General features: G+C 46.8%; 1 protein-coding gene across 1 annotated transcript in view; it reads left to right on the top strand.

Annotated features, from left to right (window-relative positions):
- Window positions 1-12,321, top strand: part of LOC139543969 (3'-5' RNA helicase YTHDC2-like) — a 42,505-nt gene that overhangs the window by 12,365 nt on the left and 17,819 nt on the right. The window contains exons 19-20 of the mRNA XM_071350576.1: window positions 10,151-10,256; window positions 10,400-10,519. Coding sequence (XP_071206677.1) covers window positions 10,151-10,256; window positions 10,400-10,519 — 226 coding nt within the window. The remainder of the gene's footprint in view (window positions 1-10,150; window positions 10,257-10,399; window positions 10,520-12,321) is intronic.

The following is a 12,321-nucleotide window of genomic DNA, read 5'->3' on the forward strand; positions in this document are numbered from 1 at the left end:
ACAGAGACCTCAATTTCAGAAATCTCACTTCTTGACAGGAAGTGAGCTGCAGAATGAGTTCTGTTTCACTCAGAGAAATAATTCAAACGGTTTTAGAAACTAGAGAGTGTTTTCTATCCAATAGTAATAATAATATGCATATTGTACGAGCAAGAATTGAGTACGAGGCAGTTTAATCTGTGAACGAAAAATCTTCAAAGTGTAATCCAGCCAACATGTCAGAATTCAAATAGGCTTTTTGGCGAAAGCAAACGATGCTATTATCTGAGTTAGCACCATTGTAAACAAAGAGAGATAAACATATTTCAACCCTGCAGGCGCGACACAAAATGCAGAAATAAAAATATAATTCATGCCTTACCTTTGACGAGCTTCTGTTGTTGGCACTCCAATATGTCCCATAAACATCACAAATGGTCCTTTTGTTCGATTAATTCCGTCGATATATATCCAAAATGTCAATTTATTTGGCGCGTTTGATCCAGAAAAACACCGGTTCCAACTCGTGAAACATGACTACAAAATATCTCAAAAGTTACCTGTAAACTTTGCCAAAACATTTCAAACTACTTTTGTAATAAAACTTTAGGTATTTTTTTACGTAAATAATCGATAAAATTGAAGACGGGATGATCTGTGTTCAATACAGGATTAAAACAATCTGTAGCATGCTTTCTGGTCACGCGCCTCTAACAGGACACTTCAAGTGACCCTGATTCAAAATGGCCGTACTTCATCATTACACAAAGGAAAAACCCTCAACTAATTTCTAAAGACTGTTGACATCCAGTGGAAGCGGTAGGAACTGCAAGAAGGTCAATTAGGGGAGCACGTGATGCCGCGGAGCTGAGCAGACATTGACAAACCGAGCTCTTCAAAGTTATTCTATTATTACCTAAATAACAACGTTGAAACAATATTCTAACATCGGCTGATAAATTGGAGCCATGGACCTCCGACCGAGAGGCAAGAAGGACGACCAAAACGTTGTTGATTCCCAAGATAACGACAACGCTACAGCTAGCAAGATTAGCATTAGCCCTCATAACTCAGACGACAGTTCCAGCCTCTTGCGAGCCTGCCGACATGCTGGCTACTCTCCTCCGGGAAATTCAGGATGGTAACAAAGGTCTTTCTATGAAAATTGATAAGAAATCGGCTGAACTCCATTCTTCCATTGACGACCTGAAATCCTCCATGAATGATCTCCTTTTGAGAACGACTGAGGCAGAGTTGCGCATTAGCACAGTTGAAGATACCATCGCTCGACATGACCAGGTCTTGATACAACTGCAAAAGGACAATGCCTACCTCAAAAACAAGGTAGATCAGATGGAGAACCAGAGCAGACGTAGTAATATCCGTGTGGTGGGATTGAAAGAGGACAGCGAGGGCCGTGACCCGGTCCGTTTCTTCACTCAATGGATCCCGGATGTCCTATGGCATAATCAACTTCACCAAGCCACTGGAAATCGAACGCGCCCACAGAACATCAGCGCCGAAACCCTGGCCAGATGAGCCCTCACGGGCCGTCCTGATCAGGTTCCTCCGTTTCCAAGACAGAGAGAAGATACTGCAACTCGCAAGAGCCAAAGGGGACATCACCATCGATGGCAAGAGGGTCAGCCTTTTCCCGGATATGAGCGCGGATCTCGCCAGACGTCGCAAGCAGTTCAGACCTGCCGCCAAAGCACTGAAGGAGAAGAACATCACCGGCTACCTCATCCACCCTGCGCAGATGAAAGTTCAGTACAAAGGCCGAAGCCATCTCTTCAACACACCGGGAGAAGTGTACACTTTTCTCAAAGAACTGAACAACGTCTGAGCCAGGACGGTCTATCTGGGGGATAAGATGCAGTTTGTTTGTTTTCTCTTATCCGGACTGAACCGCTGATATCCTCCGGTCGCTATAATTGATTTGCACATTTTCAACTAACCGTTTCTTTCCGGTGTGAGTTCTATTACATTTACAGGAGAGTATATTTTGGTTTAGTCCATATCCACTGGGCGAAGCAAATAAGTGGGTTTAGGCCCACTGCTTTCCCCCTCATTTATGTTAATCTTTCGAAAAGAGACTCAAGCAGCCCTTACCTTGGGCAGTAAATATTCAGCCATAAATGTCTATTCACAACGTTTGTTTTCAATTTAGAGAGCTCGCAGGTTTTAGTTTACGCCAAGGTTTAGCTAGTAAGAGCAAGATGGAAAGCGAGCAGCAACGTATCTCTACAAGTGTATTCATGTTTGATTGTTAGGATTGTTGTTTTAGTCTGACAATCGGGGTGGGTGGGATTCTTTATTTTTTCCCCCTTTTTTCTATGTTTATTGTTTCCTTCCTAAAGAGACACATAGGTCACTTCTGTGTTCAAACCAAAGTTTAAACATTTCCTAACTATCTACATATGATAGATTTCCATTCAGTTACATATTTGAAACCCAACCTATGCTTAATCCACTAAAATATGTCACATTCAACGTAAAAGGTCTTAACAGCCCGATTAAAAGGAAAAGAGTTTAAGTTTAAGAAATGAAAGGCTGACATTGTGTTTTTACAAGAAACACATGTATTGAACACAAGAAATTGAAGAGGGAATGGGTAGGACAAGTTTTTGCGTCCTCTTTTAACTCCAAAGCAAGAGGAACTGCAATTTTGATAAGTAGACACATCCCCTTCTGCGTCAACAACACCATCTCTGATCCCTCTGGCAGGTTTGTTTTGGTGCAGGGGCATATGTTTTCAGAGTCTTGGACCCTATTGAATATTTATGCTCCTAACTTCGATGACCATATGTTTATTCAGAATGTCTTCCTTCAGGTCGCTCAAGCACCACCAGGATGGCTACTGGTTGGAGGAGATTTAAATTTTTGTTTAGATACAGTTCTTGTCCTCTGATAAACCCTCACTTCTTACCAAAGCCGGCAAGCTCACCATGTCATTCATGAAAGATCTCAATTTACTAGACATCTGGAGACAGTTGCACCCACAGGATAGGGACTACTCTTTTTATTCACACCCACACAAGACACACACACGCATAGATAACTTTTTACTATCGACACAACTGTTTCATAGAGTGTTAGATGTCGAGTATCTCCCCAGATTGCTTAGTGACCATTCTCCTCTGGTATTATCAATCTCCATTCCTACCAAGGTAAATGGAGCATATAGATGGAGACTAAATTCTACACTCCTAAAGCAACCTGAATTTTGTGCATTCATCAAAGAGCAGATCAATATTTTTACTTTGACAAACAAACCCTCCGCTCCTGACAGTTTCATTCTTTGGGACACATTGAAGGCCTATCTGAGGGGACAGATAATTTCCTATACTAAAGGGCTGAAGAGAAAACACGGTGCGGAACTGAGTGCCCTTGAATCTGAAATCTCAGAGCTAGAGAAAACCTACCAAAGAGGCCCGACTAAAGATCTATACAGGCTTTTGGTAAATAAAAAACTGAAATATAATATTCTGAACAGATATCAAGCTGAGAGGGCCATCACTAAATCAAAACAGCGTTATTACGAGCTTGGAGAGAAAGCTCACAAAGTATTGGCATGGCAACTGAAAGCAGAGGAAAGTAAGAGGACAATTAATGCTATAGAAACTCTTACTAATGAGATATCTTTCGACCCTACTGAAATTAATAATACTTTTAAGAAATACTATGAAGACCTCTACACTTCCCAATCAAGCGATGATCTATCAGAGATCGACTCCTTTCTCTCCTCTCTCAACCTCCCATGCCTGTCAGGGGAAGACAGCGAGCGCCTGAGTGAACACTTCTCAGTTCCTGAATTGTTGGAGGCCATTAAATCCTTACCTTCTAATAAATCTCCTGGGGAGGATGGCTTCCCTCCAGAGTTCTATAAAGAATTTAGGGAGCTGTTGGTCCCCTACCTTATGGAGGTACTTAAAAAAGCCAGGGAAGACAACTGCTTTCCAGAGTCTTTCTCTCAAGCAGTGATTACTGTAATACACAAGAAAGGGAAAAACACGCTAAAGTGCGCCTCCTATAGACCAATCTCTCTCCTTAACACAGATTGTAAACTGGTCACCAAGATGCTATCTAAGAGACTGGAGTCATGTCTTCCCCTGTTGGTCAACCCAGATCAGACTGGCTTCATAATTAATAGATTGTCCTCCAATAATCTCAGAAGGTTCTTTGATAGAATTCACCTTGCTGACAAAAACAAAATACCTAGTGTCGCAGTCTCCCTCGACGCTGAAAAGGCCTTTGATAGGGTTGAATGGCCATACCTCTTTCGCGTCTTGGAAAAGTTTGGTTTAGGTACCGTGTTTGTACAAATCTCCTTAAACTAGGATTGCTACCAATGGGATTACTTCCTCCTCATTCCCTCTCTATAGGGGGAACAGACAAGGTTGCCCAATTAGCCCCCACCTCTTTGCCCTCGCCATCGAACCGTTGGCTGAGGCTATTAGAACGTGCCCTGACATACATGGCTTTGAGGTGGGCCCCCATACCCATAAATTATCACTCTTTGCGGACGACCTTATCTTATTTCTAACAAACCCAGAACACTCCCTCTCTCACTTGCAGATCCTACTACAGTGTTATAGTTCTTTCTCTGGATATAAGGTAAATTTTGATAAAAGCGAAATCTTACCGTTGTCTGTCTTTGACCATCATACCATCAAGCACAAGTTTCCTTTTAGATGGTCGCCTATGGGCTTCACATATCTGGGCATAATGGTGGATGGTAATCTGAACAACCTCTATAAACTTAATCTGGCCAGTTTGTTGCAAAAGGTGGAGGGTGACCTTTGTAAATGGATGGACTTACCTCTCACTCCACTGGGTAGAATCAATGTAATTAAAATTAATGTCCTGCCCAGATTTCTATATCTGTTTCAATCTATCCCTATCCCTGTTCCCGCAGCATTCTTTTCCTCTCTCGACAAGCTGACCAGACGGTTTATCTGGCACGGCAAAACCTCTAGGGTTGGCCTGGATAAACTGACCCTTGATTACAGTCAAGGGGGCTTAAACCTCCCCAATTTTAGAATGTAATACTGGGCTGCACAGTCTAGGTTTCTGGCTCAGAGGTTTGACTATGGTCCCTCTCCCTCATGGTTGAACATTGAAAAGCTTGAGGTAAATGATGACACTGGGGCAGAATTGTTTTACAAATGGGACAGAAAATCTATAAAAACCATCACAGACAACCCTTTAATCATACATTCTGTCCTGGCATGGTGCAAACTTCATGAGCTATTCGGACGAGGGGGATTCCTTTCCCCTAAAACCCCTTTATGGAACAATAGATTGATTCCTATGTTTTTCCAGAATAGTAACTTTAGACCATGGTCTGATAAGGGGATCACTCTTCTGGAACATTGTTACGAGGAGGGAGTTCTTATGTCTTTTGATCAGCTGAAACAGAAATACCACTTGCCTAACAGGGACTTCTTTAGCTACCTACAACTACGAAACTTTATTAGGGTGACTCTCAAGGGACAATGGAACCTACCTAAGATGTCACCTATTGAACAACTCTGCCACGCAGACCAACCACTATTCAAGACTATTTCCCGTGTTTACGATGCTCTTATGTCAGGACTAACACTGCCTGGGCTAGATAAACCCCGACTTAGATGGGGAAAAGATCTGGGTATTGATCTTGATGAGGGTCTATGGAGTGACCTATGCAGGGATGGTGTTACATCCACATTGAACTCCAGATACAGACTGATCCAGTTTAGTTTCCTCCATCAGCTCTATATCACCCCATCTAGACTGCACAAGTTCAACCCTGATATCTCCTCCCTATGTTTTAGATGTGGCTCAGATGAAGGAACATTCCTCTATTCCACTTGGCAGTGTTCAAAACTACACGGTTTCTGGCAGGGGGTATGCGGTACCATATCCTCAATTCACGGGGTTGCATTCCCTTTAGACCCGGAGGTCTGTCTACTGGGCAACTTTACTAACACCAATCTTAGGCAAAGCCATACTATAAAGCTAACAGAAATATTGCTAGCAATTGCCAAGAAATGTATTGCCTTGAAATGGAAATTGGATTCCTCCCTGCCAGTTGCAATGTGACTATCAGAAGTTAATAGTTGTATCCCACTGGAGAAAATTACTTACTGCTTGAGGAATAAGTTACATTTTACAGAATTTGGCAACCTTTTATTGGCTATATGGAGAATCTCCCCCCACATCACATTGATTGAATCTCTATATAATCCTTATATAATGTTTCACACGTAATGTAGAATATGTAGCCTACGGCAGGTGACCATATGATCCAATGTCTCATTATTATTATTTTTTTATTGTATGTTTGTATATATAATTATAATTTGTTTAATTTTTTCTTTGTTACGCTCGTGTCACACCCTGGCCTTAGTATTCTTTGTTTTCTTTATTATTTTAGTTAGGTCAGGGTGTGACATGGGGAATGTATGTGTTTTTGTAGTGTCTAGGGTGGTTGTATGGTTTAGGGGGTTAAATAGAGTAGATGGGTTTGTGTTTAGTATAGGTGTCTAGCTGTGTCTATGGTTGCCTGAATGGTTCTCAATCAGAGACAGATGTCATTAATTGTCTCTGATTGGGAGCCATATTTAAGGCAGCCATAGGCACTAGGTTAATGTGGGTAATTGTCTATGTTGTACGTTTGTAGCCTGTGTGTGCACTTACGTCATTAGCTTCATGATTCGTTTGTTGTTTTGTTTCAGTTTGTTATAGTGTTTGTTGCGTGTTTTTTTCCTTTCTCTACAATAAAAGAGAATGTATTTTGCACACGCTGCGCCTTGGTCCACTTTCTCTCAGCAAGACGATCGTGACAGAATTACCCACCAAACCCGGACCAAGCAGCGTGTAAAGCGGCAACAGGATTTATGGCAATGGGAGCAGGATCTGGGCTACACTACGTGGGAGGAGATCGACAGGTGGGCGATCGACCCAGGGCGAGTGCCGGAGCCCGCCTGGGATTCTCTGGCGCAGTGCGAGGAGGGATACCGGCGAATGGAGGCAGCACGACGACGCGGTAGGAAGCCTGTGAGTCAACCCCAAAAAATTATTGGGTGGAGGCTAAAAGGGAGTGTGGCGAAGTCAGGTAGGAAACCTGCGCATACTCCCTGTACTTACCGTGGAGAGCGAGAGTACGGGCAGACACCGTGTTACGCAGTAGAGCGCATGGTGTCTCCTGTACGTGTGCATAGCCCGGTGCGGTACATACCAGCTCCTCGTATCTGCCGGGCTAGATTGAGTATTGAGCCAGGTGTCATGAAGCCGGCTCAACGTGTCTGGTCTCCAGTGCGTCTCCTCGGGCCGGCATACATGGCACCAGCCTTACGCATGGTGTCCCCGGTTCGCCTACATAGCCCGGTGCGGGTTATTCCACCTCCCCGCACTGGTCGGGCGACGGGGAGCATACAACCAGGTAAGGTTGGGCAGGCTCAGTGCTCAAGGGAGCCAGTACGCCTGCACGGTCCGGTATTTCCGGCGCCACCTCCCCGCCCCAGCCCAGTACCACCAGTGCCTACACCAGGCTTCCTGTGCGTCTCCAGAGCCCTGTTCCTCCTCCACGCACTAGCCCTATGGTGCGTGTCTCCAGCCCATTACCACCAGTGCCTACACCACGCACCAAGCCTCCTGTGTGTCCCCAGAGTCCTGTGCGTCCTGTTGCTGCTCTCCGCACTAGCCCTGAGATGCGTGTCCCCAGCCCGGTACCACCAGTGACGGCACCACGCACTAGGCCTAATGTGCGTCTCCAGGGTCCAGTATGCCCTGTTCCTTCTCCCCGCACTAGCCTGAAGGTGCGTGTCCTTAGCCCGGTACCTCCAGTTCCGGCACCACGCACCAGGCAAACAGTGCGCCTCAGCCGGCCAGAACTGCCCGTCTGCCAAGCGCCGTCAGAGCTGCCCGTCTGCCAAGCGCCGTCAGAGCTGCCCGTCTGCCAAGCGCCGTCTGAGCTGCCCGTCTGCCAAGCGCCGTCTGGCAAGCGCCGTCTGAGCTGCCCGTCTGCCAAGCGCCGTCTGAGCTGCCCGTCTGCCAAGCGCCGTCTGAGCTGCCCGTCTGCCAAGCGCCGTCTGAGCTGCCCGTCTGCCCAGCGCCATCTGAGCCGTCCGTCTGCCCCGAGCCGTTAGAGCCGCCCGTCTGCCCCGAGCCGTCAGAGCCGTTCGTCAGCCAGGATCTCCAGAGCCGTCCGTCAGCCAGGATCTGCCAGAGCCGTCCGTCAGCCAGGATCTGCCAGAGCCGCCAACCAGCCAGGATCTGCCAGAGCCGCCAACCAGCCAGGATCTGCCAGAGCCGCCAGCCAGCCAGGATCTGCAAGAGCCGCCAGCCAGCCAGGATCTGCCAGAGCCGCCAGCCAGCCAGGATCTGCCAGATCCGCCAGCCAGCAATGAGCAGCCAGATCCGCCAGCCAGCCATGAGCAGCCAGATCCGTCAGCCAGCCATGAGCAGCCAGATCCGTCAGCCAGCCATGAGCAGCCAGATCCGTCAGCCAGCCATGAGCAGCCAGATCCGTCAGCCAGCCATGAGCAGCCAGATCCGTCAGCCAGCCATGAGCAGCCAGATCCGTCAGCCAGCCATGAGCAGTCAGATCCGTCAGCCAGCCATGAGCAGCCATATCCGTCAGCCAGCCATGAGCAGCCAGATCCGTCAGCCAGCCATGAGCAGCCAGATCCGTCAGCCAGCCATGAGCAGCCAGATCCGTCAGCCAGCCATGAGCAGCCAGATCCGTCAGCCAGCCATGAGCAGCCAGATCCGTCAGCCAGCCATGAGCAGCCAGATCCGTCAGCCAGCCATGAGCAGCCATATCCGTCAGCCAGCCATGAGCAGCCAGATCCGTCAGCCAGCCATGAGCAGCCAGATCCGTCAGCCAGCCATGAGCAGCCAGATCCGTCAGCCAGCCAGGAGCAGCCAGATCCGTCAGCCAGCCAGGAGCTGCCGTCCCTCAGTCCGGAGCTGCCGTCCCTCAGTCCGGAGCTGCCGTCCCTCAGTCCGGAGCTGCCGTCCCTCAGTCCGGAGCTGCCGTCCCTCAGTCCGGAGCTACCCCTCAGTCCGGAGCTACCCCTCAGTCCGGAGCTACCCCTCAGTCCGGTGGCGCCCTCTGGGATGGTCTTCAGTCCGGGACTTGCTACAAGGGTCGCCACTCCAGAGGCGCCACCAAAGCGGGTAATGACAATGGTGGAGTGGGGGCCTCGTCCCGAGCCGCCGCCATGATGGAGGGCCACCCCGGACCCTCCCCTTCTGTTTCAGGTTCTGCGGCCGGAGTCCGCACCTTTGGGGGGGGGGTACTGTCACACCCTGGCCTTAGTATTCTTTGTTTTCTTTATTATTTTAGTTAGGTCAGGGTGTGACATGGGGAATGTATGTGTTTTTGTAGTGTCTAGGGTGGTTGTATGGTTTAGGGGGTTAAATAGAGTAGATGGGTTTGTGTTTAGTATAGGTGTCTAGCTGTGTCTATGGTTGCCTGTGGTTCTCAATCAGAGAGATGTCATTAATTGTCTCTGATTGGGAGCCATATTTAAGGCAGCCATAGGCACTAGGTTAATGTGGGTAATTGTCTATGTTGTACGTTTGTAGCCTGTGTGTGCACTTACGTCATTAGCTTCACGATTCGTTTGTTGTTTTGTTTCAGTTTGTTATAGTGTTTGTTGCGTGTTTTTTTCCTTTCTCTACAATAAAAGAGAATGTATTTTGCACACGCTGCGCCTTGGTCCACTTTCTCTCAGCAAGACGATCGTGACAGCTCGTCTGTTACTGTCACATTGTCCTATTGTTGTCTAATATATTTTCACTTTTGTCTTGAATGTTCTTAATTGGAAAATGCAAAAATAAAATATTCAACAAAAAAAAGGTCAATTAGAAATCTCTATTCCCAATGAAAATCCATTGAAAAGAGAGTGACCTCAAAAAATAAAATCTGAATGGTTTGTCCTCGGGGTTTCGCCTGCTAAATAAGTTCTGTTATACTCACAGACATGATTCAAACAGTTTTAGAAACTTCAGAGTGTTTTCTATCCAAATATACTAACAATATGCATATCTTATATTCTGGGGATGAGTAGCTGGCAGTTGAATTTGGGTATGTTTTTCATCCAAACGTGAAAATGCTGCCCCGTATCCTAGAGAAGTTAAGTCCTCTTATGAATGTGTCCTATGTTGTGTTGCGTGACAGAGCTGGGCGTTGCCGACCAGGGATCTGCTTCCACCTCTTCAGTCGCCTCCGCTTCAACAACATGCTGGAGTACCAGGTCCCCCAGCTACTGAGGATGCCCCTGCAGGTACACACACACGCTTCAAGCTGAACGTATGACACATAAACATACTTATACAGACAAAGTTATCGTTATAAATACTTTCATGCAAGCGTTTCTCTCCCAGGCTGTGTTGATTGTATAATTAACTCCCCCCCTCTCTCTTTCAGGAACTGTGTCTCCACACCAAGCTGCTGGCCCCCATCTCTTGTCCCATCGCTGAATTCCTATCTAAAGCACCCGAACCACCTCCCATCCTCATCGTCAAAAACGCAGTGCAGATGCTCAAGGTAAGAGCTAGTATTTTTAGTTTTGAACCGGAGTCGCCTCTTCACTGTTGACGTTGAGACTGGTGTTTTGCGGGTACTATTTAATGAAGCTGCCAGTTGAGGACTTGTGAGGCGTCTGTTTCTCTAACTAGACACTAATGTACGTGTCCTCTTGCTCAATTGTGCACCGGGGCCTCCCACTCTTTCTATTCTGGTTAGCGCCAGTTTGCGCTGTTCTGTGAAGGGAGTAGTACACAACATTGTACGAGATCTTCAGTTTCTTGGCAATTTCTCGGCATGGATTAGCCTTCATTTCTCAGAACAAAAATAGACTGACGAGTTTCAGAAGAAAGTAATTTGTTTCTGGCCATTTTGAGCCTGTAATCGAACCCACAAAATGCTGATGCTCCAGATACTCAACTATTCTAAAGAAGGCCAGTTTTATTGCATCTTTAAATCAGCACAAATCAAATCAAATGTATTTATATAGCCCTTCGTACATCAGCTGATATCTCAAAGTGCTGTACAGAAACCCAGCCTAAAACCCCAAACAGCAAGCAATGCAGGTGTAGAAGCACGGTGGCTAGGAAAAACTCCCTAGAAAGGCCAAAACCTAGGAAGAAACCTAGAGGAACCAGGCTATGAGGGGTGGCCAGTCCTCTTCTGGCTGTGCCGGGTGGAGATTATAACAGAACATGACCAAGATGTTCAAATGTTCATAAATGACCAGCATGGTCAAATAATAATAATCACAGTAGTTATCGAGGGTGCAGCAAGTCAGCACCTCAGGAGTAAATGTCAGTTGGCTTTTTTAGCAGGTCCGGTGAACAGGTCAGGGTCCGGTGAACAGGTCAGGGTTCCATAGCCGCAGGCAGAACAGTTGAAACTGGAGCAGCAGCAAGGCCAGGTGGACTGGGGACAGCAAGGAGTCATCATGCCAGGTAGTCCTGACGCATGGTCCTAGGGCTCAGGTCCTCCGAGAGAGAGAAAAGAGAGAAGGAGAGAATTAGAGAGAGCATACTTAAATTCACACAGGACACCGGATAAGACAGGAGAAGTCCTATAGATATAACAAACTGACCCTAGCTGATGATACCCCCGGACAGGGCCAAACAGGAAGGATATAACCCCACCCACTTTGCCAAAGCACAGCCCCCACACCACTAGAGGGAAATCTTCAACCACCAACTTACCATCCTGAGACAAGGCCGAGTATAGCCCACAAAGATCTCCGCCACGGCACAAACCAAGGGGGGGGGCGCCAACCCAGACAGGAAGATCACGTCAGTGACTCAACCCACTCAAGTGACGCACCCCTCCTAGGGACGGCATGAAAGAGCACCAGTAAGCCAGTGACTCAGCCCCTGTAATAGGGTTAGAGGCAGAGAATCCCAGTGGAGAGAGGGGAACCGGCCAGGCAGAGACAGCAAGGGCGGTTCGTTGCTCCAGAGCCTTTCCGTTCACCTTCACACTCCTGGGCCAGACTACACTCAATCATATGACAACAGTTTTCAGCTGTGCTAACATAATTGCAAAGGGGTTTTCTAATGATCAATTCACCTTTTAAAATGATAAACTTGGATTAGCTAACACAACGTGCCATTGGAACACAGGAGTGATGGTTGCTGATAATGGGCCTCTGTACGCCTATGTAGATATTCCATTAAAAAAGAATCTGCCGTTTCCAGCTACAATAGTCATTTACAACATTAACAATGTCTACACTGTATTTCTGATCAATTTGATGTTATTTTAATGGACAAAAAAATTGCTTTTCTTTCAAAAACAAGGAAATGTCTAAGTGACCCCAAACTTTTGAATGG

The sequence above is a fragment of the Salvelinus alpinus genome, chromosome 18 (genome assembly GCF_045679555.1).
Source record: "Salvelinus alpinus chromosome 18, SLU_Salpinus.1, whole genome shotgun sequence".
NCBI lineage: Eukaryota > Metazoa > Chordata > Actinopteri > Salmoniformes > Salmonidae > Salvelinus > Salvelinus alpinus.